The sequence below is a fragment of the Triplophysa rosa genome, linkage group LG12 (genome assembly GCF_024868665.1).
Source record: "Triplophysa rosa linkage group LG12, Trosa_1v2, whole genome shotgun sequence".
In the NCBI taxonomy this organism is placed as follows: domain Eukaryota; kingdom Metazoa; phylum Chordata; class Actinopteri; order Cypriniformes; family Nemacheilidae; genus Triplophysa; species Triplophysa rosa.
Window position 1 is genome coordinate 19,130,507 of NC_079901.1, and position 27,503 is coordinate 19,158,009.

Here is a 27,503-nt window from a genome sequence, read left to right on the forward strand (position 1 = left end):
CCCACTGCAGCCGTGGAAGGCTTTGATTGGAAGAAAACATCTCACATCAGTAGAATGGGCGCTGACAGCACGCCTCACTTGCTGTGTTGGGGGGGTATAAGGGTCTGAGGGTGTCTTTTTTGGCCGGCTGCACCTGTCCTAGCTAATGAGGGGCTAATGAGACCGAGAGTAGGCGAACAGAAAAAGGAAGTCTTCTGAAGAGACGATGCAAAGATTCCCCTCCTCACCCCCACACAACCTCAATTTTTCTGACTGTAATTAGGACATATCCATATCCATGTTTTGCTATTTCTGACCACGTAATAGCTTGTTAGAGGATCTGGTTAATTCATGTATTTTTAGATGACTATTTGAAGAGTTTGGATCCAAAATGAGATAACTCCGTTTTTAATTTTTTTCAAAAATCATGTTTTTTTATTGTGCATTCCAAGTAATATCAATCAAACTGCAGTTTGTTTTGATTTAAGCCATAATAACAAAAAAAATACAGCTAACTAACACAATAAAACATTAAAAACACGATAACATAATAAAAAACTTAATAAAACTTAAAAACGGAGTTATCTCATTTTGTAAACAAACCCTTCATTTGCTTTTGATGAAGCTTTTAGGTTCTTCTGTTCTTCATCTGCTCCTTTGATGGATTCTAGTATTAGTTCAATTGTTTGTTTGTGCATGTATTTTTAAGTTTAGACTGCATGCATTAAAGCTGCTCTGGACCACAAAATAGCTGTTACCGACATAAATCAGTTTAGGCTTATTTGTCAGGTATGAAATTATTTACAATTAACACTTAAGGGCAAACAGAATACACTAATATGACCTGCTCCTGATCTAATTGTTTTCATAAGGAAATATTTTATGCAAAAATGAAACATATTTCATTATTTACTCACTGTCAGGTCAATCCACGAAAGCAGATATTTTGAAGAATGTAGGTAACCAAACAACATAGGCCCACATTGACTTGCATTGTATGTACACAAAGCCACAGCAACATTTAGCAAAATCTCTTCATTTGTGTTCCACAGTAGAAAGAGACATATACAGAAGAGACATACTCAGGTTTTGATTGACATTAATAAATGATGACATATTTTTTTGGGGGGAGGGGGCGATCTTTCCCTTTAGAACTTGCACAGTGCCACAAAAACATAGTGGGTACTTATGCACCATATATGAATCTTTTATGTCTTTATATTACAAAATATCAAAAGTGTAAACATAGTTTCACAGACAAGGCTCAGCTTAAGCCAGGGGCCAGTTGCATAAATTAAGACTTTGTCTTAACAACTAGTCTCATTGACTAACAATTAGTTAGGACTAATCAGTCTTACTTTTTAGATTTTAATTAGACCAATCTACCTTTTTATGTAACTGACTTAAAGAAGCTATGACCAGTCTTGAAGAAAAAAATTGTATGACTACCTTGTAAGACTAGTCTAAGCAGTTTATGTAACCGGCCCCAGGACTATGCATCAGTTAAATTAAGATATTTAAGTAGTTTTTAATCAAATGCCTTCGGTAAAAACATTACTGGTGTGCATCTAGAGACAAAACAATGGCAATGACATGTTTTAAGATATGTCAGGGCAATTTATTTTCAGTTAAGACTGCTCAAATTTTCATTTTAGTCTGGGACTATTCTTAAGCCTTGTCTGTGAAACCGAGCATATGTGATTTTAGAATAAATTTTAGTCTTCACGTTTTTGGCAATAACTTGTAACAAACTTATTTCAAGGTATTTTTGGCTTCCCACTACATAGATCATCATAAAGTTAAGCAACCGTAGAGTGTCCAGTAGTAATTATCTTTAGTTTTATCTTCAGTTTTCTTTTTCAAAAATAATTTTCAGTTTTGCTTTTTCAAATAAATGCGTTTTACATTTAGTTATCTATTACAACAAATTGCTTTTTTCAGTTTGGCTTAAGTTAAGTGCCTAAATACTTTTGGGGCCACTGTGGGTAGTCGAACTCTAAACTTAAATAAATAGCGTCGTAAATAAAGTCCGGATGCCATGCAGCGCATCCTTACGCCTGCGCAGTCTGTAAGTGGAGGAGAGAGTCTTCCTCTGCCATCCAGCAAGTGGGGAGCAGTTCCACCATAATCCGCCTTTCTCCTGCTCCATCTCTCCCTCTTTCCCCCGTGGTTCCATTCATATTCTAATCACAGCTTTCCCTTCTGCAGTTTGTAGACACTCCATCAGAGCCCTCCCTGCCTCAGGCTCTACACTTTTACTTCCCCCTTTTGTGGCTGCGCTCTCCTCCCAGCACACTAAAATAAGGTTGCCTCAAGAAGAGAGAGGGCGAGAGAGAAGTGAAGGTGGGTTCACCACGCTTCTCTTTGACTCTTCAGCCAAGCTTTCTCTTTTCACTGCAGCACTGCCGATGACCTTTCAAGTTTTTTGACATTTGGTGACCGAAAAGTAAGGTGAGGTTAGATTGTGCCGGATATGATGCTGAATGTGTGCATGCAAGAGTCTGTTACTCAGATGTTAATTAAAGAAACTTTCACACTTTCGTTTCCAGGCTTATTAGGGACGACATAGACATCAAAAAAAGTTCCGCAATGGGCCCAAAAGTGGCCCTTGGACGGAGAACTTTAAAACTAGGCGGTGGGGGCCGAGTGAGTATGTGAGGAGGGGGTATGAAAACGTATTAAATGCTATAATGGGAGACGGGGAGGCCACAGTGCTGGGATTGCGTAGATCTAAGCCTCTTTTTTTCTGGGAAGGGAGCTTTTCTTATTCAAAACAGCCCCACAAAAGACTTCCAGTGAGCCTTGCCACATCCCCATCTGACTCGAAGCCATTCATCAGCCTGCCGAGCCTATCAATGACATATCCCCCATCAGGGCTCCTATAAAATCAGCCCCTTTCCCATGAAACATCAGCAAACATTTTGACGGCTCTGGCTTTTCCCCCGCTGGATCGCTGAAGTCTCTGACCCCCCACCCCATCCACCCACCCACTCCTAGAACCCCCACCTCCACCGCCGCCACCCTCTCCACGGACCTCACATCTTATGCATCTCTGCGAAGGGCAGTTCTCTCGGAGAGACGGAGGGAGCTGAGGAGGGGGAGTCCAGCACGGAGCCATTTTCTCAGAGGAGCCCCTGGAACGTGCATGGGAAGAGGATGCATTGTGGGCTGCTGGAAGAACCTGACATGGATTCCACAGGTTGGTTTCTGCTCCACCACCGTGACATTGGGATGCTTGGGAGCTGGGCTCTTTTGGAACGCAAAACGGGGCCTTGGGATTCTATGACCTGAGATGGACATCAGAAAAAGTTATTTAACCTGTAGAGTATAAAAAACTCTGCCTTGAATCTAATGCACCACCAGATAAGTTGGCATGCTTTTGGGCTTTTTTATATTGCTCAGGATGTTTTGCTGAGCATAGGCTGCTGTTCAGTTTTACACTATTTTGGAACTATGTAAAGTGGACTGTGTTTTTATGGATTGGCATCCTGGCCTCAAATTTAGGCTGAGCTAAGTTTACTTCATAAGTTTGTCATCCCGTTTAAACGCTGTTTCTTTTTCAAGGTTGCGTCGTTTTGGCTGTTTCGCGCTTGCACCTGCTGAATGTAAATCTTAACTGAGTGAAACTGTATTTAGTTCTTTGATAAGATATTTAATTTTTATTCGTTTAGAACATTTCGATTGTTGAAAACAGAAAAAAAAGTTGTTTATTTATATCAGTAGGCTATTATATATGAGCTAAAACCTGTAGCATGACTTTAAAATTGTACCTTTTAATACTTTATGGATACTTTTTCGATACTATTTCTGTCTGATTTTTAATAAATGAGCTCAGATCCGTCTCGCCATTAGATTGGATTTAATCCAATTATTTAGAGAACTACTTAAACTGTTCATGGACCAAATGATTCAATTACAGACTGAAAATCTGAAGTGAACAGAGTCAACAGTGACCATGTCGGATTAACAAAAAAAAAAAAAAAACTTCGATCATCGAAAACAGCAGCAGCAGCATCGTTGTCATATTCATAGTAACAAAAGCTGTAAGGTTATAATAAAAAGTATAATTATTTCAAATTATAAATAGGTTTTACTACATGGTAACAACAATATAGCCTTAGTTACTCTCTGCTAACAACATATACTCTCAGAAAAAATAAATAGTTTAGACAGTGATTTACATGTATTGCTGTTATTAATAAACATTTTCTTTCACCAGAATCAAAAACACTATTTAACTTTCCTAAACTTGATGACAAATTTATTTTGACCACTTTTTTACATTTATTTAAAGCCTAATATTGGTCCAGAATTTAAAAGAATTAATTAAAGCATGAAACGTTAGATTTGAGCTTAGCAACCGCGTTTTTGCCTCCCTACATTTCTAATCCACTGTTAAAAAAAGAATTTACGGTTTCGAGTAGTCTGAACACAGTAAAATAATTTTTGTTGGCTAAAACTTCCCACAACTTTTATCATAACCGTTAGCTGATGCATTAGCCTATCCTGCCACTCACAGCCTTGGCAACCGGTCCTATGGTGATCGTTGTCATGGCCCATGTGGTGAAACAGGATTGACATGACTTCGAATTAAATCATATTATAAGTGTTTCTGTCTCGTGATGTTAGGACATCAGTCGTCTTTACTTACACAGCAGAAATAAGAATGGCGCTCAAAAGGCTCTATTATGACGACACCGGTACGGAGGAGCGCGCTGAATCAAATGAGCGTGCGCGCGCCTGTAATTCGTTTCGGGAACAATGCGGGATTCCTGCAGTTCTGCTGAAAACATTTCAAATAGATTCCCAGCTGCCCTAAGATCCTTACAATCGATTGTAATTGAATTGCCCCTGTCACTATTATGTCCCTCAACTCTATAGGCATGCAGGTTGTAATGAGGTACAGCCACGTTTCTTATGTATTTTTTTCCAGACGCAGAACTGATTTTCGAGATATAGCCTATTATGGACGAGAATTTTTGAAACGTGAAAATTGTTCTCAGCATTGGCTAAATGTCAAACACGAAAATGTAAAATAAATAAATAAAATAAGAATGGGCTAGGATATGTAAACCACAACGCATGCATGCACCTGTTGCTTGCCTTTAGCTTGTTGCAAATCACGAAACATACCGATAGCTTAAAAAGAAAACAGCAATATTACAAAGAAACTTTGCCTTTTTGCAGAGAGCTGGATTGAAAGATGTCTGAACGAAAGCGAGAGCAAGCGCTTTTCCAGCCACACGTCTATTGAAAATATGTCCAACGACGAAAGTAAGTCTAATGTGTATTCATTAATGAATTAAATCGAGAAATAGATAATATTTTCCTTAATAGGAAAGATGTCATCAGCAATATCATTTCTCAGTAACCACTAACAACAAATAGGCAAAATTAAAAATAAAAAGTCCAGATTAATTTATTTTTGTGAGACGTAACATGCTGTTCCTGATTGTTGTTTGTTCTTTCTATAAAAGATGACGAGAAGGAAAATAATCGAGCATCTAAACCACATTCAACGCCTGCCACGCTACAATGGTAAGTAAAAAAAAAATGTTTCTCTAATACAAGACTAATGAAGGAGTGAGGTTACTCCTGCTGTTTTTATGATAATGATGAATAATAAATATATAATTCGTTTTTTATATTGCGGATGGTAGATATTTAAGTGACAGTTTGAGACATCCAATAAAAGTAAAAGGCTTCAGTCTGTGGAAAAAAACATTTTAGAGATTTTGTCTGTAGTTTCAGTGATCAGTGCATCTTGAAAAAAATGTGAAAAGTAATTAATACACGTACATGATGCCTTTGCTGAAATATCAGTAATACCCGTGGTTGTAAAAGTATGATTGATATCCCAATCTGATATAACTATAGCCTACTTCACTTGTCAGATGTAAAATTGTATATTGTCTTATTTTAAACTTATTATATAAGTTTAAAAAATGTAATAGGTTTTTTAAATTTTAAATCTTCTAATAAAGGATAAATGATAGGAAATCTGTTGACATTGCTAGACAGAATTACTTATCTTTTTTTTTCAATTTTGTACTAATTGTTAAATATTAGCAAACAAATCTGAACTACATAAATTAGTCCATACCATATTTAGATTGAGATAACAGAGACAACTGTCATGAAATTTTATTCCATTTTCTTTTTAAATATTTATATTTTTTTATCTGTCCTGGGAGCTATCCACAATCCAGCATACTTAATTAATTTATTTTTAAATAAATAAATTAAGTGAGCAATTCAGTAAGTTGAAAAAGACATTCTACACACACGCAAACTAATAAGTAGAAGAACAATTCTGAAGCACTTTTTGGAAATGGATCCATCAACTGTTGGAAGTCTTTCCAGGGCAACTGCCCAATTTGAGGAATATGGGTGTAATATAAATCTTAGACCCCTACTTAAGCCGTTCTCTCATTTCAAGCTGAAGAGTGTCTAATATTAGCTATATACAGACACTTATGTTCAGTAATCTAACTGTGTTTTCCAACAGGTTGGAGGAGAATTATGAGATTGCAGAGGGTGTCTGTATTCCTCGCAGTGCACTGTACATGCACTATTTGGATTTTTGTGAAAAGCATGATTCTCAGCCCGTCAATGCCGCTAGCTTCGGAAAGGTATTCAATATTACACCATTTATACCTGAAACACATTGTAAAGAATATTTTGAGAAAATCTTCAATCAAAATCATACACGTGAAATGGGAAGGAGAACATCTGTTGAAAAAAAGTATGACATAATTCAGGGTATTACGAAGAGCCACAGTCAGTGGTCTTTACTTACACCTCTTCAGCAAACTCATAGCTGGACAATATAAACAATGAACATGTTCACCCTTGTTCCCACAACCCCTCAACCCACCTACTCATATAGCCACCCCCCGACACCCTTATCCTTCTCCCCGGGTCCTGTTGGAGGATATTGAAAAAGAGAGGGGGCCTGGATTAATGTGTAATTAAAGGAAATTTGGAAGGGTGAGATGTTGCGGAATGTAAGATCAGTGGCAGGAGCAGCGTGGGGTGTCCTTTAGGAAGGCTTCATTGATTCAGGACAAAAAAAAAGAGAGAGAGCTGGACCTGCCTCCCTGTCTGCTCATTTATCAAGCCAAGCCTGACAGAAACTTCACAGCTTGGCCTCTTTTTTCATCCTACACAATAGAGAGCTTCACTGTTTGCAAAGTTTTCTGTACCGGGAGCCGGACCAAGGAGCTCGTGTACAAAAAGCAGAGAAAGAGAGAGAGAGAGAGAGAGAGAGAGAGAGAGGGAAAAAAGATTGGGGAAAAGAAATGTCGTCGGACATGTTATGAATCTGACAAGATGATTGAGAAGATAGTTTTGTCACAGTTAGAACAGATAACAGCACACTGGTGATGTGATTAGGTGATGAAAAATGTGGCCAAAGAGTTCTGACCGAAATTCTGACGTCTTTATGATCCAAACAGATAATAAGACAACAGTTCCCTCAGTTAACCACACGAAGACTAGGAACCAGAGGCCAGTCAAAGTAAGTTCTTTTATTATTTTAATGCTGTTGATTCAAACTACAAGTCGAACATTTTGAACACACTTATCCTTTATTCTTTATCGTCCATATTATGGAATAAAGGTAAATATTTCAAAGCTTTTTCACAGTAGATGTCCTTTGTCCAGTTTAAAGCTTCCACCTGAAATGCTTTTCCAGTAGAATCTAAGGAGGTCTTACTTACCGGACGCTTTTTTCCGGCCAAACTGATCCGTTTTATTGAAGTAAAACCAATTTTAGGATTGTTAAGAAAGTAATGTGCAGGCACATTTTTTTTATCTTTAACTCTAATGTCAAGCTTTAAATTTAAATAAAATAAAAAAGTTAATAAAAAATATGGGAAATTATAAGGATATTTAAAAGGCATAAAAAGTCACACCATATGTAAATGTTATCTACCTGAGAGTTTAAACTACTGTTGCATATCGCTGCTGACCTTCTGAAGCCTTGTATCTCCATTTTTATTGTTGTTGCCATAAATCATTATTTTTAGTCACCCTCTATGTTTGTCACTAGATTTTGCACATATCTAACCAATAAAAAAATATTAAAAAGTCAACTCTGCAAGTCAACAGTATGCAATCATTGAAAAGTTTCCATGTTTTTTTCCATTTCCTGAAAAACAGCAAATTTGGACGGGGTTTCAGAAGGAAAGTGATATATACAAAACACAAACATAAACTCAATGAATCCTGCCACTCATTCTTCCATATTAGGTATCACTATTATGGCATCGCTGTGAAAGAGAGCTCCCAGTACTACGATGTGATGTACTCCAAAAAGGGTGCTGCGTGGGTGAACGAGACGGGCAAAAAAGAGGTCACCAAGCAGACAGTGGCATATTCACCACGCTCCAAACTGGGCACTCTTCTGCCAGAATTTCCAAATGTCAAAGACCTAAATCTGCCCGCCAGTCTGCCAGAAGAGAAGGTAAACAGATCACTAAAACTAACCACTAACCTCTACTTCATCTGACTCCAACCACCCCCTCCCCTCTGGATGCTTTCATGTGTCTGGCGGACCTTCCCTGGGTCTGGATTTAGATGAGGACCTGAAGGATTTATGTGTTGGTTCCTAGCGAACTCTTAATCTTTCGAGTAGATAATAAGATCTCGCGTCGGACAAAGGATGGGCACTTGCTGTCTCGCTTTAAAAAGGCGCCTGTAATTTTAAATGGTTTGTGAGTTCTGATCTTTAAAGCCTCTTTATATACACTGGTTTGGCTGGGACTTGCAATAGGCATTGTTTGTGAAGGCTTTTTTGTTGTTGTTTTGGTATTTTTATCTTCTTTAGTAGTCTTTTAGCTTTATTTCAATGCTTAACCGTGAGTCAGGAATGAATTTGGTATGACATCATTTAAAGCCGGGTGGTTTTGTAAATTATTCTCGGTGGGAAAGTGTTATAAACCCAATTTAAATCTAGTCTTTTTTTCTCTACAAGGTCGCAACATTCATAATGATGTACAGAACTCACTGCCAGAGGATATTAGATACAGTCATACGTGCTAACTTTGACGAGGTAAGAGGATTTTTGTCTAACACTCTTTTTTTTTGAAAGGGCAGCATTTTGAGGCTTCTTCTTCTGCTGATGGCAGATAAGGGATAGTTCACCCAAAAATAACAATTCTGTCGTTGTTTACTGACCTTAAAGTTGTTCCCAATCTGAATAAATGTCTTTGTTCCGATGAACACAGAACTGTTTGGTTACAAGCATTCTTCCAAATATATGTCTATGTGTTCAGCTATACAAAGAAATGTATACAGGTTTGGAACAACTTGAGTGTGAGTAATTCATGACAGAATTTTCATTTTAGGGTGAACTATCCCTTTAACTGTACCGTTTGGAGAATGAAATTATATTGTTACCAAAACATTTATTTATGTGTTTGTCTGTGAACTTGCACAGGTCCAGAGCTTCCTGCTTCACTTTTGGCAGGGCATGCCACCTCACATGTTGCCCGTCTTGGGCTCTTCCATTGTGGTGAACATAGTGGGTGTATGTGACTCCATATTGTACAAGGCCATCTCAGGGGTTCTCATGCCCACGGTCCTACAGGCTCTGCCTGACAGGTGAGACCATTTCCACATATCTTGACAAATTCATAACTTGCTTGATGCTAAGAAGTATTTAACAAAATTTTGTGAATTTTGAATGTTTAATTATATTTTTATCAAAGCAACAATTGTTTTTTATGTAGGCCTATGTCTCTCTTGAACTTGTTATAGTCAGGACACTGTTATAACTTATATATGACATTATATTTGAGTTTACTTATTAACAGTTCATATTTTCCTTGGGAACTGAACCTGCTAACTGCTAACTTTATGCTCAGTTAAGCTACAGGAGCACACAATATGTCAACATTGGCCTATATACAGTATGTTCAGAACCCATTAAATCCATTTTACAATACTGTATATCTGAATAAAATAATATACTTAATGAAAACTAAAATGTAGGGTGAGATTTACAGATGTCAGTTTCTTTTCACTTTTGTTTGTGTTACCTGAAAGGTGTGTGATTTCAGACTACATATAAAAAAGTCATATTTCACATATTTTATTTGTGTTGTTTATTTATTTCTTGTTTGTGTTTCACATCTAACAACATAACAAGCCTGTTGCCCCAGGGGAGCTATCGTCTCTTTTGTCAAATACACATTTTGTCTTTTAAATGAATGAATACTTGCTGTTGACCAGCTACTTACTGAACGTTAATTAACAACGTGAATGTAAAGAATGTAACAATGATGCCACACATTTATGAGATATTTTAATTTTGCGTCAGAGTAAATAGCCTTTCTGTCAATAATGCATCATTCAAATCTTATTCGCACCAGACGAAAACTGTCTTTAGAGTGTCAATTGAAACAGAATGCTGTGTTTATTTATGGGATGCTTTATAGTATATTCTTGTTTGTGTATTTTGATCATAAAGCCTCACTCAGGTGATCAGGAAGTTTGCCAAACAGTTGGATGAGTGGCTGAAGGTGGCACTACACGATCTGCCAGAGAACTTGCGCAACATAAAGTTTGAATGTAGGTGCCGATAGATAAAATACTTTTGCAAACATTGCTGGCTGTTTTCAAACACAAATTTTATTTCTGTCCTCAGTGTCAAGACGATTTTCACAAATACTTAAGCGACAAACATCATTAAACCATCTCTGTCAGGTATGACATGTTTTTAAGATTTCACGATTTTAAACGACTGGTCATAGGGTACAGTAATCTATAACTAGACATGTTTGCTCTTGCAGGCCTCTCGAACGGTGATCCACAGTGCAGACATCACCTTTCAAATGCTGGAGGACTGGAGAAATGTAGATCTGAATAGCATCACTAAACAGACACTTTATACAATGGAAGACTCCAGAGAAGACCAGAGAAGACTTATTGTCCAATGTAAGGATCCGTCTTATCTTCAGTATTATCTCACAAAGGCCTGGCAAAGTTCTTTCTTCCTCTGATCAGTTTGGTAGACTGATCGAGAATTATTTCTCTAGTTTCAGAATCAGTGTAGTGTACTCGTGTTTTGTTATTGCTGCGATCTGTCATGCGGCGCTGTGGTGAAAGACCCGCTGGTTGGTGTTTTGCACCAATCAGATCTCACACAGTAGCTGTCAGCCGGCGCTGAATCATTCCCACGACCATGAGAGTCGAGCTTTAACCACAGACACTGAGAGGTTAACCCTCACAGTCTGACACCCTGAGGAGCATTTCAAATTCATTTCAGCATCAACCCCTCACATGACTGATCAGGTCAAAGTTCAAAGATTCTGTCATGTCATCCTCAAAAGAGGATTCTGACTTTCTCTAACCTCAAATATACTTTTTTTACTTAAAAACTTTTGCCTAACTCAGAAAACATTTTGTTAATCTCTCTGCCTGTTTTCTGTTTCTTCCTCTTCTATCAAAGTATATCAAGAATTTGACCGGCTCCTGGAAGATCAGTCTCCTATTGAGGCCTACATTGAATGGTTGGACTCTATGGTGGAGAGATGCGTCGTGAGGGTTAGTTAAACACAAACATACACAGTTGCTTATACACGCTGATGTAATATTAAAAGAAATATGAAACTTATCATGATAATTAGATATCTTGCTTCAAGATGTAGACAAGCTTTAAGTGTGATTTTGACATGAAAATATTCTCTGTCTTGACCTTTACATAGTTTGTCATAAAATCCAGCCTTGTCAAGCATTATTTGTGAGTCCTTCCAAACCAAACTAAGTCTGCAGGTGTCCAGCCCTGCGACTGTAAAGGCCGTCACAACGTACTTAAGACCGTTCGTTATGCAATTCCCCAACTTAATGATGTCTTCATGGCCTCTCTTGCGCCCATTATAGTCCAGATATAGGCTTGTAAATCTGGTTGCCATAGAAACTTTCACTACCTACCAGACAATAGTTCAATGGGAGGGTGTTTCCCTAGGGGCAAATCAAATAGTTGACTTGTTGACATGTTTTTCGTTCTTGGGGGCTAGGCCCCACTATGAACCCAAAGCTTAAGGCCCCTGTGCCTTCCCCTGGGCTTTTCTCATGGTAATGTTCACTTTAGGTGGCGGGGAAGAGACCCGGATGTCTGAAGAGGGTAGCACAGCAGTTCCTGCTCATGTGGTCGTGTTTTGGGACCAGGGTTATCCGCGACATGACGTTGCATAGCGCACCTAGCTTTGGTGAGTCAATCTAAACTGCAACTGTCTTGTGATCATCCTGTCCATGATGTTGAATGTGGCATTGCATGTATGACCAAAAGTGATCTACTTTTATTTTTACTTGTTTCAAAGCCAGAGTAAAAGTTTGTCTGTCCACAACATTTTTGTTAACCTTTATCTAAGATGTCAGCCTTGCTTACTCTTGGCGTACACCACCTAGCCATCTATGGCAAAGTAACAGAAAGAAGGGCGATAAAATAGGTATAAGACCCCCTCCCTATCTGCTCTGTCTGTGAATATCAAAGGCACAGCTGGTCGCAATGTTTTGATAATGCAACGCTCTGTACAAAACAGCTAATTAACAAAGGGTAACCCCCACCAAGTCTTTCCCCCTTCTTCCCATTTTATGACCAGGCAGTATTGCGCCCAGTCCGCTGAATAGCAGCAATGTTTATTATGCACATAGCGGCTGGAGTTACTAACACAATGCGAGGATTGTGCCATGTTCCTTATGAATTCTTCCTCCCCGCTCTCATTCAGGGCATGTGCTCAAAGCATCATATGCTTCAGTGACTCTCTAGAGTTTAAAACTGCTTGTTTGTTGATGCTTCTAGTGAGTTCTTACTATTTTGAATAACTGGTCGAATGGTTTTTTACCTCTGTTTAATGACTAAACACGTCTAAGTTGAGTATATTAAAGATGTCAATATTGTGCCAATAACGGTATGAAGTTATTTGTGTACACTTGAAGCTCGAAGAGGTTCTGATTTGAATTGCATTCAATGTTGTGCTAGTCTTGGGATTTTTAATTTTGCAGGATATATCATTACGCTTTATAGTACATCGGGTTGTTTGCATTTACAGGCTCATTTCATTTGATTCATCTCATGTTTGATGACTACGTGCTGTACCTGCTTGAGTCTCTGCACTGCCAAGAAAGAGCCAATGAGCTTATGAGAGCTATGAAAGGGGAGGGTGCACCAGGTAAGATTAATTTTCTATTTCTATATTGTGGCACTCACATACTGCAAAGGCGAGCTGAAATAATAACTTACAAAAATCAGACAGAGATTTGTGAACTTTTTGCTTTTTGTTTTGGACTACTACAGCAGATACCGGGGAGGAGCTGATGCTGATGGGCTCCACATCCACATCACCTGAACCCTGCTCTCCCGCCAAATCCGTTCATTCTGCGGAAGTACCTGCAGCGGGTTCCCCCAATTCAGCCCAGTCCCCGGAGTATCCAGGCGTTCCTGCTACAGCAGGTAAATGATGTACAACTGACCCCAAACTGATTACTGATTGCCATCATTGAGCTTACGGTCAACACTTCTATCAGCACTGTTCCCATGGTTAATTTATTAATATGTCACAGAAAGGGCAAAAAACTAACAGGCCAAACACGTTTCTCTGTATATTTATGTCTGTGTATGTGCCAGGAGCTGTTCAGTCATATACCTGGTCCCTTACATACACAGTGACAACTTCAGGTGGCAGCCCACCTGAGACTGGATCCCAGCTTTCCTGTATGCGAGGCGGACCCCCTGTACACACCCCCTCCCCTGCTCACCGGATTCCGGTTTACCCACATAGAGATGAGCACGGGTGAGCAAACAAATCATGAATTCCATTTAACCATCTGTTTGGGTGGAGACTAGTCACCTTAAGTTATCAAACGTTTGGACAGATTTAACCTACTCTCGTCTTCAGGTATACTGGCAGCTATAATTACAGCAGCTACGCAAACCAACATCACACCCTCCAGAGTCAATATTCAAGTCTGAGCCACGAGCCAGGGCTGCCCACCCCTCTGCACTATTCTTCATACCGTACCTCTGCACAGGTCAGGCACCTCCTACTTGACACACTACATTTGTTTTTGTCCAAAGTGGCTTACATTGTATTCAACCTATACAGCATGTTTTATCAGTGCATCCATCCGCCAGAAATGAACCCATGACTTTGGTGTTGCAGGCACATGCTCTACCAATTGAGCTATTGGAATGATAACCAAGTATCATGTGGTTACATTGCTGGTTCTTAAATTGGGCTGTTTTACCAAATTGGTAAAATGTCACTTTTTATCATACCATCAAATCAGTGGATTTCAAAATAAAATCCATTTATCATACCTTTTTATACTACAGATTTCACAATACACGGTTTATAATCAAGCACACCAGCTGAAGTTAATAAGTGTGTATTCTGCAGTATTTATAGTGGAAGTGTATTCTGTCCTTGTGTCATGTACAAGGTTTGTAACTGAGGGAAGAATGCTGAGGGTAACTGAGTGTATGAATGTGAATGGTGGTTAATGCATTACAGTCATTAGCATGTGAAATGTGTTGGTAACTGTTATCCACAGATGTCTAAGGATGGATAATGTGTTCTTAACTTTACACACAACGGGATAATAAGCTCAGAAATACTGGCCATTTAGCATATGTATTTAAAGTGTATTCACTTCTAAATACAAAAAGTGACAGCTTAGTTAATTTTCTTTGTTAAACCTCGGATATCTTGTAGATAGCTTAATTTTAAAATGTTGTCATTACCAACTTTGCAAGAATGAACTAAATTGTCAATGCAGGTGTTTTGCAACAAGAATTAACTAGAAAAGGAAAGTTTGCAAAAAAAGTTCAATGTTGTCTGTAAATCTTGATCGGCCTAATTTAGATTTTTTTATCAGATTGTGAGTTGTCAACATACCAGACTATAGGATTTTCTTTTTTAATGCAGTTTTTACATTGGAAAGAGAGAGGTTGAATGTTGGATAGTCTATATCGTGGTGGTGACAGAAACCGGGTGAATAGTAAAATGAAACTGTTTGTGGATGTGGATGGAGAGGTGGGGGCCCGTGTCACTCGTATTGAAAGTCAAAGTGGGTGTGATGGTAATTTCCTGTCAAGAGCTCTCCGGCCCGGCCTGTCTTTGTAATGGGAGATCAGCTGGACCTCAGAGATTCTGAAGCAGTGTTGCTGAATTCCCCTTCACACTGCAGCGGATGCAAACACTGAAAGGTGGGCTGGCTAGAACCCAGACCTCCTCCTTCCCCCACCAGCTTTCTCTCCTCTCTTCACCAACCGCTCAACCAGTAACCGAAGACGGAAAGCGTGTATTAAAATATTGTTATTCAATGGTCTCTTTTCTCTGCGCGATCAAGAGGTCACCAAACGACACATCTGGGTCTCTGACCCCGCCTGACTTTCTTTTCCGTGCCATAACCCTTCATGAAGGCCCTGACTGTGGATGGTTTCTATTTGTAGAGCGGTCATAGATTTTAACTTCCACTTATTTTCCGTCAACTTAAAATGGATACAATGTCTGCGCTTTGTTCGACTCTGAAGAAGCCAACGCAGAGGAGACAAATGAAGATTATGTTGACTTCCGAGAAAGGACAGAACGTTTTTTGTAGACACGATTCTTTGTTTTTCGTCCGTAACCCAGAGCAACAAATATATTTGTTTACTTTACAAGGTTTACTTTAAAGTAATCTTTTACTTAAAGGTGAATGAATGACTCTGAATTGCATCATCTATAGTTAGTGGTGCTAAGGCAGACATCACTAATACTTGTTCTTACTTGAAATAAAAAATGTGGATGACTCATTATGCGCATCATTTGCTAAATGTTGGTTTCCTGTGTGTTTTGCAGTACCCACTCAACAGTCAGATGTCACGAATGGAGTCCTGTTTAATGAGCGGCTCTCCGCTCTTACACTCATCCCCGGTGACCCCACGCTGGCCAGATGTGCCCTCAGCCAACAGCTGTTACTCCAGCCCTGCTGTCCACACGTCCCGCTACAGCTCCACCGGAGACATGTACTCGCCTCTTGCCCCACGTAGCAACTCTGAATATGAACATGCACAACATTTTCCAGGATTTGCCTATATAAACGGGGAGGCCACGACAGGGTGGGCAAAATGATTTCTGCCCTCCCTGAGTTTCGTCCAGGACTACTGGAGTGCGTCGACAGAAGTGTGCATGTAGAAAGCTGGATGGACAAACCAATGGCGACTCGTATTTAACATGATTACAGAGAATGTATCTGTGCTGGAATGAGATTGTGTCTCCCGAGATTTGTTTATTGATGTGATCAGTGTTTACAGTGAAAACTGCCAATGAAACTCTTTGAAGCGCAATCATTGTGAGAGTGCAAAAGGCAGTATCCCAATTGTGCCTTCACCCCCTTTTATTTCTCATTTATCTCCCTAAAGAGCATATTAAACTTTTAAACTCTCACCGACCTTGTTTCAGAGTGAGACAAACATACGCATCTCACGCAGGTTGGGTGTTTGACGTCAGATGACTTCCCCTTTTGAGCCCTTGTTAACGTCAATTCAAAGTGTGCAGTTTCTCTATAGTGTAAACAAATTCTCAGCAGCAACCAGGAAGAAATGCCTTAAGTTTGATCCCAGAACACCCTTTGGCTAGAAGCCAGAATGTAGACGTCAGGAGATCGAGCAAATGGCCAATAATGTGTTGCATGCGTATATGAAGATCAGATTTGTCATAATTACCCCAGCTCTGTACAACTCAGAAACTTCGGCTTGTGCTCTTTGTTACACGCGCTGCGGGAGAACATTAGTGATCTTTTCTGTAGCTTTGTAACATTGTGTCCCTCTGCATTGTGTATCTGTGTTTGAACTGTATATCCTGTTTTGTATAATTTAGAAACCGACAAAGTTTTAACCTAGGTTTGTGTGTTTTTCGAATGCACTCAAAGGTACTGTGGACCTATTACCCTATGGGTAGGAATAAAAAGGAAAGAATATGAAAATGTAACATTTATTATTGTTTTTAGTCACTTTCTCTTGTAAATAAAAGCACTCGGTAACTTCTGTGGTGACAGCTGTTACCATGTAAATGATATAATGTGGAATATTTGTTGCCACATAAAGATTTTTTTAAATCCGATTTCCAGTGTGTCTTTATTAGCCTATGTGCTTTATGATACTCGATGATTGTTAACTTATGTGTTTGCAATATATTTTCAAAACTTCATTTGATTGTACATGCCAATAAAAACTTTTCTAACAGGAGCAGCATGGACACGTCTCATCACCTCAGAAATCTTTGGTATAGGCCTATAAGCTTTTAGATTCATATAGGTCATCACACTTTGATACTTGCATGCTTCTCCTTGAATCCATCAATGCATTTTGTTTAGTGACTCTTTAACTTCTCAAAACTTAAAAAAGCACCAAAACAACGCATTTAAAAGCATTTAAATCCTTAGCAAAAGCGAAGTATTTAAAGTGTACTTTTTCAAAGTACTTTAATGAATAAATGGCAGACATCTGCATTGACATAGTTTGCTTATATGCAATAGGTCTCGGAGACGTCTGCTGTTAAATGATTTAGAAGGGATGTAAAACTGCTCTTTCTGAGATGTTTAGCAGAACCGTAAAACGTGTGCTAGCTTTGTCTGTGCAGTTCAATGCAAGAGAACGTGATATTTAACAGGATAGAGTGAAGCCAAATCTGTCTAAGCGTTTTCAGAAATAAGCACTAGATTATGCATTATTTACTGTATAACTATAGCACATCATTTTAAATATTATTGTAAATGCTGGTTAGGTTCCTCAGAAAATTTAATCGCAAATTCAGACAATTTACCCTAAGCATTTAACAAGGGTCAGCCTACCTAATTGTATTATTATTATCCTAATAATTGTTTGAATCAGTAAACAATTTAAATGGTTTATTGAAAATGAAGTCTAAAGTAAAAACAACAGGATTGTAGATTGACATGTCATGTGGTCATATCGTGTCATGTCATGCCCCTTACGAAAATTTACCATGGTTTTACTACAGTTAAAATTGAAAAACCATGGTTTTACTACAGTTAAAACCCAAAAAACATGGTTACTGTAGTAAAACAATGGTTATCACAAAATAACCATGGTTTTGAAAACCACGTTTTTTGTAAAAACCATAGTAAACGATGGTTACTGTAGTAAAACCATGGTTTTGCCCTAAGTAATCAATGCACCAAAAAAAACATGGTTACTACACTTCTACCACAAAAAAGGTAAATTTTCGTAAGGGTGACGATTGACGGGTGAAAGTTGATCATATGAGAGAGAGAGAGAGAGAGAGAGGGGGAGGGGGAGGGAGGATGCGTGTAATTCCCATTCAACTGTTGTTGTTGTTGTAAGAAGGACTGTCAGTTTTACTAGTCGAACAGGCAACATTCAGAGATGAATCTAAGCGTTATTCTGTCGGAGATCGACGGTGGAGATGATGAAACAGTTGAAAAGCTTTTGCAGAAGTATAACACAGAGGTAAAAAGGATTTCCTGCTGTTAGCTCACTTGCTAAATGATACTGTAAGTTATGTGCGCGCTAGCAGTGTCGATGTTAGCGTGTTAGCCCGGCGTATTAGCCGCTGTGTGAATTGATGAGTGTTTATTTCTGAGGCAAATTTATTTGTTTGTGAGCTATTTAAACATGTATTTCGCATATATTTTGTAGACAGTGGGACGAGTCATTTGTCAATATAATCTGGGACAGTGAACTAGCATCCTCCAGCTGTTAGCCAAATTACAAACTTTAACTTAACGTTACTGTTCTAAACTACATTTGCTTTATTGCTGTTACAATTAGGAGAAAACCGGTTATTCAGTGGAAATGAGCAGTTGGTTCGAATGATTTAACTCACAAAAGCTGAAGTAGCAATGCTTGTGGAAGGTGACAGAGCTGTCACACCTAACGCTGTAGGAAATCTTTTAATTATTATTATTGTGTGATACTGGTTTGTCTGTTAAAGAGATAGTTTACCCCAAAATAAAACATTCTGTCAGTTATTCACGGTCATGTTGTTTCAAAAGAAACCTGTATGACTTCCATCTGTGAACACAAAATATATTTTTAAGAAAAGTCTCAGTGGTTTTGTCCATACAGTGGAAGTCAATGGGAGCCAGTGTTATTTGGTTATCTTTTTAAACCGGTTTGAAATGACAGAAGTAAGATATATTTAAATAGTAAAATAATTTTTGGGGGTAAAATATTTTTCAATTGCCTTAAAGGCCTGTATAAGTTTAGCTAGGTTTGCAATTCAGCCTTCATCCATTTTCCTTAAATTTTTACTGATCTGCTTTCTAAAGAAATTTAAATGTTTACATCTACATGGTTTGAGAAAGGTCCATGCATCCCATATTGATATTGTTGTCATGCTTGCTTTTCATTTCAGAACAGCCACACATTTTCCTTTGACCACAAAGAGGCGGATGTACGAATTGTGAGTAACACATTTATTATTTGTTTCTATCTATCATATCGCACCACCGATGTTTTTTGTTTAGGCTGGTTTATGTAGTAAGTATCTTATGGCCGATGCATTTAAATAATTGCTAAATGCTGTGCTTTTTTTCTTTGCAGAAGTTGTGTCATGGCCTGCTTACAGTGCTCCGTCGGTCAGCTCGACCACTCTGCCAAAGCACCTGCTTGGAGACCATGCGCATCCTTTCCAGAGACAAGAGTGTTCTGGGACCTGTAGCCACCCGGAAGGGCATCCTCACCCTAGTTGGTCTGGCTCGGATTCGTGCGTTGGGCGATGACGGAGAACCATTTGAGGATGCTCAGTCAGGAGAGGAAGAGAGGGTTGTGGTGGAGGCTCTTAAGTGCCTGTGTAACGTGGTGTTCAACAGCGTAGCGGCACAGCAAGTAGGAGCTGACGTTCAGCTGGCAGAGGGCCTGTGTGCCAGGTTGCATTCGCTTAGCTCCGCCCATCATGAGGTGGGACTGTTCTCCCTACGGTTGCTGTTTTTGCTCTCAGCCCTACGGACGGATGTACGTTGCACTCTGAGGAAGGAGGCGGGTGCTTTGAGGCTGCTTACTGATGTGCTGGAACGCACCCTTGATGTGCGCTGGGTGGGGCCGTATGAGGTTGCGCCCCCTGACCCAGATGCCCCGCCCATTTCACTAGAGAACAATGAGCGTGCCATGGAAGCCCTTAAAGCTCTGTTTAACATCACTATGTCTGACTCCAGTGATGAGGTGAGCAACAGTATTTATAGAAAATACGCATTCTTATTTTATAATGTCATTTTCAGGTATTTAATCTGCTGTGTATAACACACAAAAGAAAGGAGGAAAGATATTGCAGGTCCTCAGTTGCCTGTTATACTGCTGTTGAATAATTGATGTTGAAAGGAGCCAGTGCTCTTGCCTCCACTAAAAGGAGTTTAAGGGGTTGTGTTAAAAGGACAAAGCCGGTTTTATCTTTATTCAGGTTGTAGTGCTGTTTTTAGTTTTATCATACTATCGAGCTATATTAAAATGTGACGTTGCAGGAGTACTCGTCTCCTCATTCTTGCAGTAGTAGTATTTGTACAAGAAGTATAGACAAATGACATTGATATTTATCCCTTTAATCTGATTTGCAGTTGTAATCCGAATGCTTTAATACCTCAAATTTTTTTTGATAGGATAATGAGCATCAACTTCGCCTTGTGGTAGGCATCATGCGTCACCTCCTGATGCTGAAGACACATACAGAAGATAAAACAGAGGAGGCTCACAGGTGCGGTTAAATCCAGCTAGGCTGTTGTTTACTTGGTGTCTGTTTAATCAGAATCAGAATCGTCTGTTGCCAAGTACAATGAGTTCACATGTACGAGGAATTTGCCTTGGTAGGCTGGTGCAAAGGTCCAATGTGTAATGCAATATAATATACAGAAATGCAATATAATATACATAACTATGTCTTCAGAGGTGTATAAAGAGCTTACATTATGAAGCGTTATGTTTTTATTACCTTAGAATGAGCTATTTCTATCTACATACACCGTGGGTCCCCTTACTTTGAATTCGCCGTGTTGTTTCTACAGTAGCCCTAAACGGACAAACTGGTCTACAGAGCGCGTTTTGTAAATATGTTATCTCCTTTGGCCCAATTAGCGAAAACATGACAACATCTTTGTCCTGTGTCAGCCACCGTAGTGCTTTGAAAGGCAGGGGGAGTGGTGTAGTGAGCCGTCGGTTTCAGTTCGCAACCTCACCGCTATGCTGCTAAATTTCAACACTGGACCTTTAAACTGGCTCAAACCCCAGAAAAAGTACTTTATAAAGTAAAGGTTCCAGAAAGGAAAAGAAATGCAAGTGAGGTGAATGCAAATGGCGAGATGTCTGAGTGATTAATGACACACCCCTTTGCCCTGTCGAGACAGCTCCACGCATTCTGAAACTCCCCTCCGTTTATTTGGGCTTGACTCATTGTGTTGGTGGTGGCGCAGTCATCAGTCCTTTCACACTTGTGGAATGCTACCTTCTCTCAATGCATTCTACAGCACTCAAAAATGACTAACTCTACGCTCCCCCATTAACAAAGTGCACTGAATGTGCTGTCTCGGTCAGTAGATGTGCCATTGTTATTCAAATGAAGCTTTCCCTTCTCTCTGTGAATTTCAGAATGCCCGTTCACGTCTGTCGACAACAAATTCCTAGAATGTGACTTGAGTTTAATTCTGTTTTGAGTCAGAGAACATCATAAAATGTATAAATGAGAGTGGCATGCAAATATTTACTAACTATTTACATGTGGTGCCTCCACATGATAGCCTGTTGGTTTTTGTGACGCAGCCGGACATTGAAAAACTCAACTCGTATTTAGATTTTTTATTTGGTCTCTGTTTTAGTCATGCTATAAATCTCCTGAGTAACCTTCCAGTACAGTGTCTGGATGTACTCATAGACGTCCCCGTCCAAGGTGGACTGGAAAAGTACGGTGGGAAAAACTTAGACGTGGTGCAGGTGCTGCTAGATTTCATGGAGAGGAGGATAGACAAGGTAGGGCACCAGAAACAAATGCAACCTTCCTAAACCGCTTCTTTGTTGTATCGGTGTATCAGTGTGTGTTTATTCACGCAGGGGTCCAACTACAAAGAAGGCCTGACACCCGTGCTGAGCCTGATGACGGAGAGCTCCAGATACCACAGGGAAATCCGCAGATGCCTCAAGACCCAGGTGCAGGGTTGAGTCCATGCTTGGTGTAACTCACTGCTCTCGAACCTGAAGTCTACTCATGAGATTTAGCTTTTTTGCTAGTGCTTTAGCTAGTCTTCATTTGCTTATTAAATGTAACGTCTTGCTTTGCTAATACCCAGGTGTTGCCACCTCTGAAGGATGTGAATGAAAGACCAGAAATTGGCTGCACTGTTCGGAACAAATTGGTGCGTCTCATGACGCATATAGACATGGCTGTAAAACAGGGGGCTGCTGAGTTTCTGTTTGTGCTGTGCAAAGAGAGCGGTGAGTCCAATTGCATGATGTAAGTTTCAGGAATCATTTTATGTGTAGTTGGTTACACTTTATCTTGTCTTGTGTTTCGTCTGGTGCAGTGGATAATCTGTTGAAGTACACTGGTTATGGTAACGCTGCTGGCCTGCTGATGGCGCGAGGGTTGCTGGCTGGTGGCAGAGGTGAGACGGAGTACTCATCTGATGAAGACTCCGACACTGAAGAATACAAGTCAGCCAAACCATTGTAAGTGCGTTCAATAGATGCTGATATCTTTTTCTCCTGAAAAAAATTGAAAAGGATTTTTAATGTTTTGCTCTTGTGTTTTCAGCATTAATCCCATCACGGGTCACATAGAGCACCCAATGCCTAACCCCATGGACGAGATGACAGAGGAACAGAAGGAATATGAAGCACAGAAACTTGTACATATGATTGATGAATTATCAAGGTGAGACTTTGTGACCTGTAATCCACAACTGTACTGATGTTCCAAAACTTCATTTTTATATTTGTGGTACCCCCAAAAATGTTTTTAAATTGGTGCACAAGCAAGATAGGATTTTGGGCTTATAGAGTTTAATCTAAATGAATATGTGAATAGTATATACAGCCACAGAAAAAAATAAGAGACTATCTCAAGTTTCTATTTAATCAGCATTTCTAGAAGTTTTGTGGCTATTCCAGTACAGTGTCTATTGAATTTGAACAAAATCAAACCTCAGGAGTGACATACAGTCATACAACAGCATTACGTGAAAGACTGACAGCATGACAAGACACATGAAAACTGTGATTAAAATCACATAAAACATTTTTTTGAACTTTTCCTAAATACATGTACAATTATTACTGTTGTATTGCTCAAGTGAATATGAACTTGTTCTCTTTGGTAGTATTTGACGTCTGAAAAAATACAGAGCATCTGTTATTCTCCAGTTGTCATTTTCTGCAAGAAAATGCAAATAGAAGCAATGTTTTTGTTTGAAATTTGGGAGAAATATTGTTAGTAGTTCACAGAATGAAACAAAAATGATCATTTTACCTAAACGCATAAATAGTAAATTCAGAAAAACTGAAAATGGTAATTTGCTGTATATTATATTAAGCTGTTTAATAGAAAAGTATAAATATTAGAAAATCATATTAGGAGCTTTGACAACCTTGTCTGTATCGCAATCATTTTGACAGGTTTTTGCTTTGCGTACTTAAGATTGCATGTCTCGACTGATTTTTATATAATTTCCTCATTGCATTTCTCATTAAAATCACTGTTAATTGCTTTTTCTATTTTTCATCGGCTTGCAATGCCGTTCTTCGCTAGATAAAGGTAAAAGCATTGTGTTAATTTTCTTGTTGCCTTTGTCAGAGGTTCAGTACGTGCCAGGCCACATTCGCATTGACCTTTTCCTAAGCAACCGCTAGCGTTTCACCGGAGAGAGGTGCCGTGGCGTTGCTCTCCTCACGCTCCTTACCAACAGCTTCATTAAGGCAAGAATCTCCACCACCGTCCTCTGCCTCATTTACAGCCGGCCTTCCTCCGCGCTTCCGCATTCAACAGGAGTCAATGCGCACCGACTGGCCAGTGCATTAATTACCAGCTAATTGGTGCACACAGTGGGATCGTGGGCTCTGACTCATTGTACGCTGGTTTTGTAATAAATATTCGTGTTTTTCTTTCAAATGCCGCTTGCTGTATTCAGCTAAGGTGCCAGGCATTGTCCTTGGGCATGAAGTGGCTTGAGACACAGGCTCAATTAGGTGTTGTGTGTGTCTGTACGATGAGAGATGTTAAATACGTTTCCAAACACAAGAGGACTTGCCATTGTCCATCCATAGGTTGTTTGAACCATAATGAGCAGCGTGTGCCCAAGAGAGGCAGATTCCTGTCTTTAGAATGGATCCTCGTTTCCTTTCGCTTCATCAAGATGAGGGAGGAGAGGGAGGGCAGAGGGACACCAGTCACTGGTGCTCCCCACTATGGCTGCTGGGGAGACGCAACATGTCCATGCAGGAATGTCCCACCCCATGTCTGCTGCTTGACTTGTTGTCCAATTAGCAATGACTCTCCACCCCCAGTATACACAAACTCTACATTAGAGAGAACATCCCATACACTTCCATTTGTTTTCATACCAGGCTGATATGATTTTCTGTCTCTTAGCTTTACAATTTAACCTCATACGAACCTGTTAAAATGTTTGTTTTTTCAAATTTGGCCAAACACAAATGCAGAGATTTGCTTAGTGATAGTTCACCCAAAAATGAAAATTCTGTCATCATTTACTCACCTTCTTGTCATTTTAAACCTGTAGGACTTTATTTCTTCCGCAGAACACAAAAGAAGATATTTCAAAGAAAGTTGGTAACCGACAGCACTGGGCCCCATTCACTTCAATTGTATGGACACAAAACCAATGCAAGTGAATGAGGGCCAGTTAACAACACTCTTCAAAATATCTTCTTTTGTGTTCTGAGGAATAAAGAAAGTCAGTAGGGTGAGTAAATGATGACAGTTCACCCAAAAATAAAAATGATATCACTTTAAACACACAAATACAGCAAACTGTGTTCATGCCGTTTATCATATCAGGTGCTGTTGGCGACTAGATAAAATATTGTTTATTGTTATTGTTTTGTGAGGGACTTGAAGGAAATGCCCTTGTGTCCTCTTGTCATGTGAGTTATCTTCGTTTAGTCTGTTATTACTCATCTTGACGTGCGCTTGACATCAACAAGTTCTTTTGTGGCCAGCTATGCAGTACAGCCCTGTAAATCTAGATAAAAAAAATGGAACACACAACCTATTGTTTTATTCTGAACATTTGGCTTTCTACTTATTTAACTTTTTTGTTAAAATAGTAATAAAAAAAAGAATTTTCCTATTTACTGTTAACTAACTTTTTTAATAGCTTTGAATGAAAAGTTTATCTGTGTTTGAATTCCATAAAGGAATGCAAAAGAGCATTTCCGCCAGCTCCGATTGGATAATGCCCTTATAGATCATCTTTGGCCGTGCTTTGATTGGATAATACACTGGTGACACACAGTGCAGATATAATTGGATTAGCGTGGAGAAGCTGCCGAGGCTTTGAAGAGATTAGAATGAGCACTGATCCCGTAATTAAACTGCAGGGCCGGGGGGATTGGGATCCCGCTTTGGGATTGGGGAGCATGTTTGGAGGGGTGTCTTTAGGGTTGTGGTTCCAAGACTCTTATGCGGCCAGATGTAAAGGCAAAGAAAGATGTTCTACACATCAACAGGCCTCTTTAGAGGCCAGCTACAATGGTCAGTACAAAGGGTTTCTTTCAAAGAGCAGGTGGATTGTGGTGACAAATTAGCCGTCTGAAAAAGTTGACAAGACGTGAGCACAATGAACCTGTAGGGTAAATAGAGTTTTTTATCGATCCTCTGTTTTGGTGCGATTTGTTTTGGACATACAGAATACCGCAATAAACCAGCAATATTCTGGTGTTTTATTCCTCAACTATTATGAATCCTTCGAACTTTAAATCTATTTATAAACTTTCTAACAAGTAACACATTGTTTATTAAGTTGAAATGAACAGACGTTTTACTTCAGTATTTTTTATTTATACTTTTAATTTTTTTAACATTTAAATTTCATATGCAATTCTGTTTCTTGTTTGTGACCTCAATTCAAATCAAATTTTGGAATTTAGTTGGAAATTCAAAACACATTCCCTATTTTATAGACATTAAAAACTCTGTACAAAATAGAAGACTATAGAAGTGTTAGCGATGGTTTTTGCACCTTCCTGATTCTTTGCATGTCACATGGACATGCAAAGTACTCATAGTACACAACATGCAAAGTACTGCATGCACAGATGTTCATGATATAGCCACAGAAAGAAAATGAACTGCACTGAAACTAGTTGGGATTAGTAATTAATGTCTGAGCGCTGTACTTTCTCTACAGGACAGAACTAATCAGGCCAATGGGAGTGAGGAAGGATGGCACTCTAGCGCCTCTAGGGGAGACCATCCATGGATGCTGTCCACCACCCAGCGACTCGGACTCAGACTAGCAGATGCTCTACTCACAGAAAGCCTTCAAGGCAAAGCCTGCAGACCGGCGCGAACTGCCGCCTTACTCACAAACTGTCCTGTGCACAGTTATTTATGACCAAGATTATTATTTTGCTGCAGAAGTAGGCTACATGCCTCTCTAATGGAAGCTTGTGTGATAAACAGTACATAATTAACAGAGTGAAGAAGGAGAAAATTGGTTTAATAGGTATCTGGTCAATATTAAAGAAAGATTTTAATGTTATAAGATATCAGAACACAAAATAAATTACTGTTAGGTCGTAAGTTATATACTTTTTCACTTGTCTATGAAGTGGCTCTCAAATAGGTTCATGTTCTAAGGAATCTATTGTCCTCAAGACTCGATGTTCAAAGCTGTTTGTATTTGTTATTACAATCTGTGGCTCAGATGACACATGAGAACTGTAACTGTTGCTGCCTTACATGTATCCCTTAAAAATCTGTTATACATGTGTTTTGAAATGTTACATGCCAAGACAAGCCATGAAATAACTTGCATTGAGACATGGTTATTTTTACACTCAGATTTTTACTTTTCAGGTTTTTCTTTTTGTGTAGCCAGTTATACTGTATGCCTCAGGTTTTACACTCATATCTGGCCTCTGTTTTATATTATTTTTAGCATATTTTTCTGTATACTCATTTTTTTACTTTCACTTTCTGTCAATGCACTACAGAATGTAGATTGTTTGCCCTTTTTCTAATAAAGGAATTTCCGTTTTCTACCCAAGATAAAGCATGTTAAAATAAACTTCAGATTTTTTAAATATTTATGTTGATTATCTGATTTAAAGACTGCGACCAAAGGTTGTGAATACCTTCATCTTCTATTACCACTATTGTAAATCAAACAAAAACAGAATAACAGAGCTTTGTAAAACCTTGTTTATGGTTTTCTCTTGATTCATCTTGACAATCATTTGCAATAAAAACTGTGTATTATCCTTTGTTTGAAAATACTTGTGTGTGTGTGTGTGTGTGTGTGTGTGAGAGATTAGTATAATGTTTTCTTGA

General features: G+C 39.1%; 2 protein-coding genes across 4 annotated transcripts; both read left to right on the plus strand.

Moving 5' to 3' along the window:
- The first annotated feature begins 2,499 nt into the window (after window positions 1–2,499).
- Window positions 2,500–17,208, plus strand: rfx4 (regulatory factor X, 4). Of its 3 annotated transcripts, none has more exons than XM_057348580.1 (18): window positions 2,500–3,178; window positions 5,167–5,253; window positions 5,457–5,517; window positions 6,488–6,611; window positions 7,437–7,498; window positions 8,233–8,446; window positions 8,957–9,034; window positions 9,422–9,585; window positions 10,454–10,554; window positions 10,631–10,689; window positions 10,776–10,920; window positions 11,435–11,529; window positions 12,077–12,194; window positions 13,038–13,157; window positions 13,283–13,438; window positions 13,652–13,778; window positions 13,884–14,016; window positions 15,828–17,208. In XM_057348580.1, exons 1-18 carry the CDS (start codon window positions 3,136–3,138, stop codon window positions 16,098–16,100), a joined length of 2,160 nt encoding a protein of 719 aa, XP_057204563.1. In that variant the 5' UTR covers window positions 2,500–3,135; the 3' UTR covers window positions 16,101–17,208. The 3 variants fall into 3 exon arrangements, with proteins under 3 accessions (XP_057204563.1, XP_057204564.1, XP_057204562.1); XM_057348581.1 differs by having other exon boundaries at window positions 2,504–3,178; window positions 13,664–13,778; XM_057348579.1 differs by having other exon boundaries at window positions 2,505–3,178; window positions 13,613–13,778.
- Window positions 17,209–18,270: 1,062 nt separating this feature from the next.
- Window positions 18,271–27,446, plus strand: ric8b (RIC8 guanine nucleotide exchange factor B). The gene is made up of 10 exons (XM_057348471.1): window positions 18,271–18,460; window positions 19,368–19,415; window positions 19,556–20,173; window positions 20,605–20,699; window positions 21,814–21,964; window positions 22,046–22,141; window positions 22,282–22,426; window positions 22,516–22,660; window positions 22,746–22,865; window positions 26,359–27,446. Exons 1-10 carry the CDS (start codon window positions 18,377–18,379, stop codon window positions 26,465–26,467), a joined length of 1,611 nt encoding a protein of 536 aa, XP_057204454.1. The 5' UTR covers window positions 18,271–18,376; the 3' UTR covers window positions 26,468–27,446.
- The last annotated feature ends 57 nt before the right edge of the window (window positions 27,447–27,503 follow it).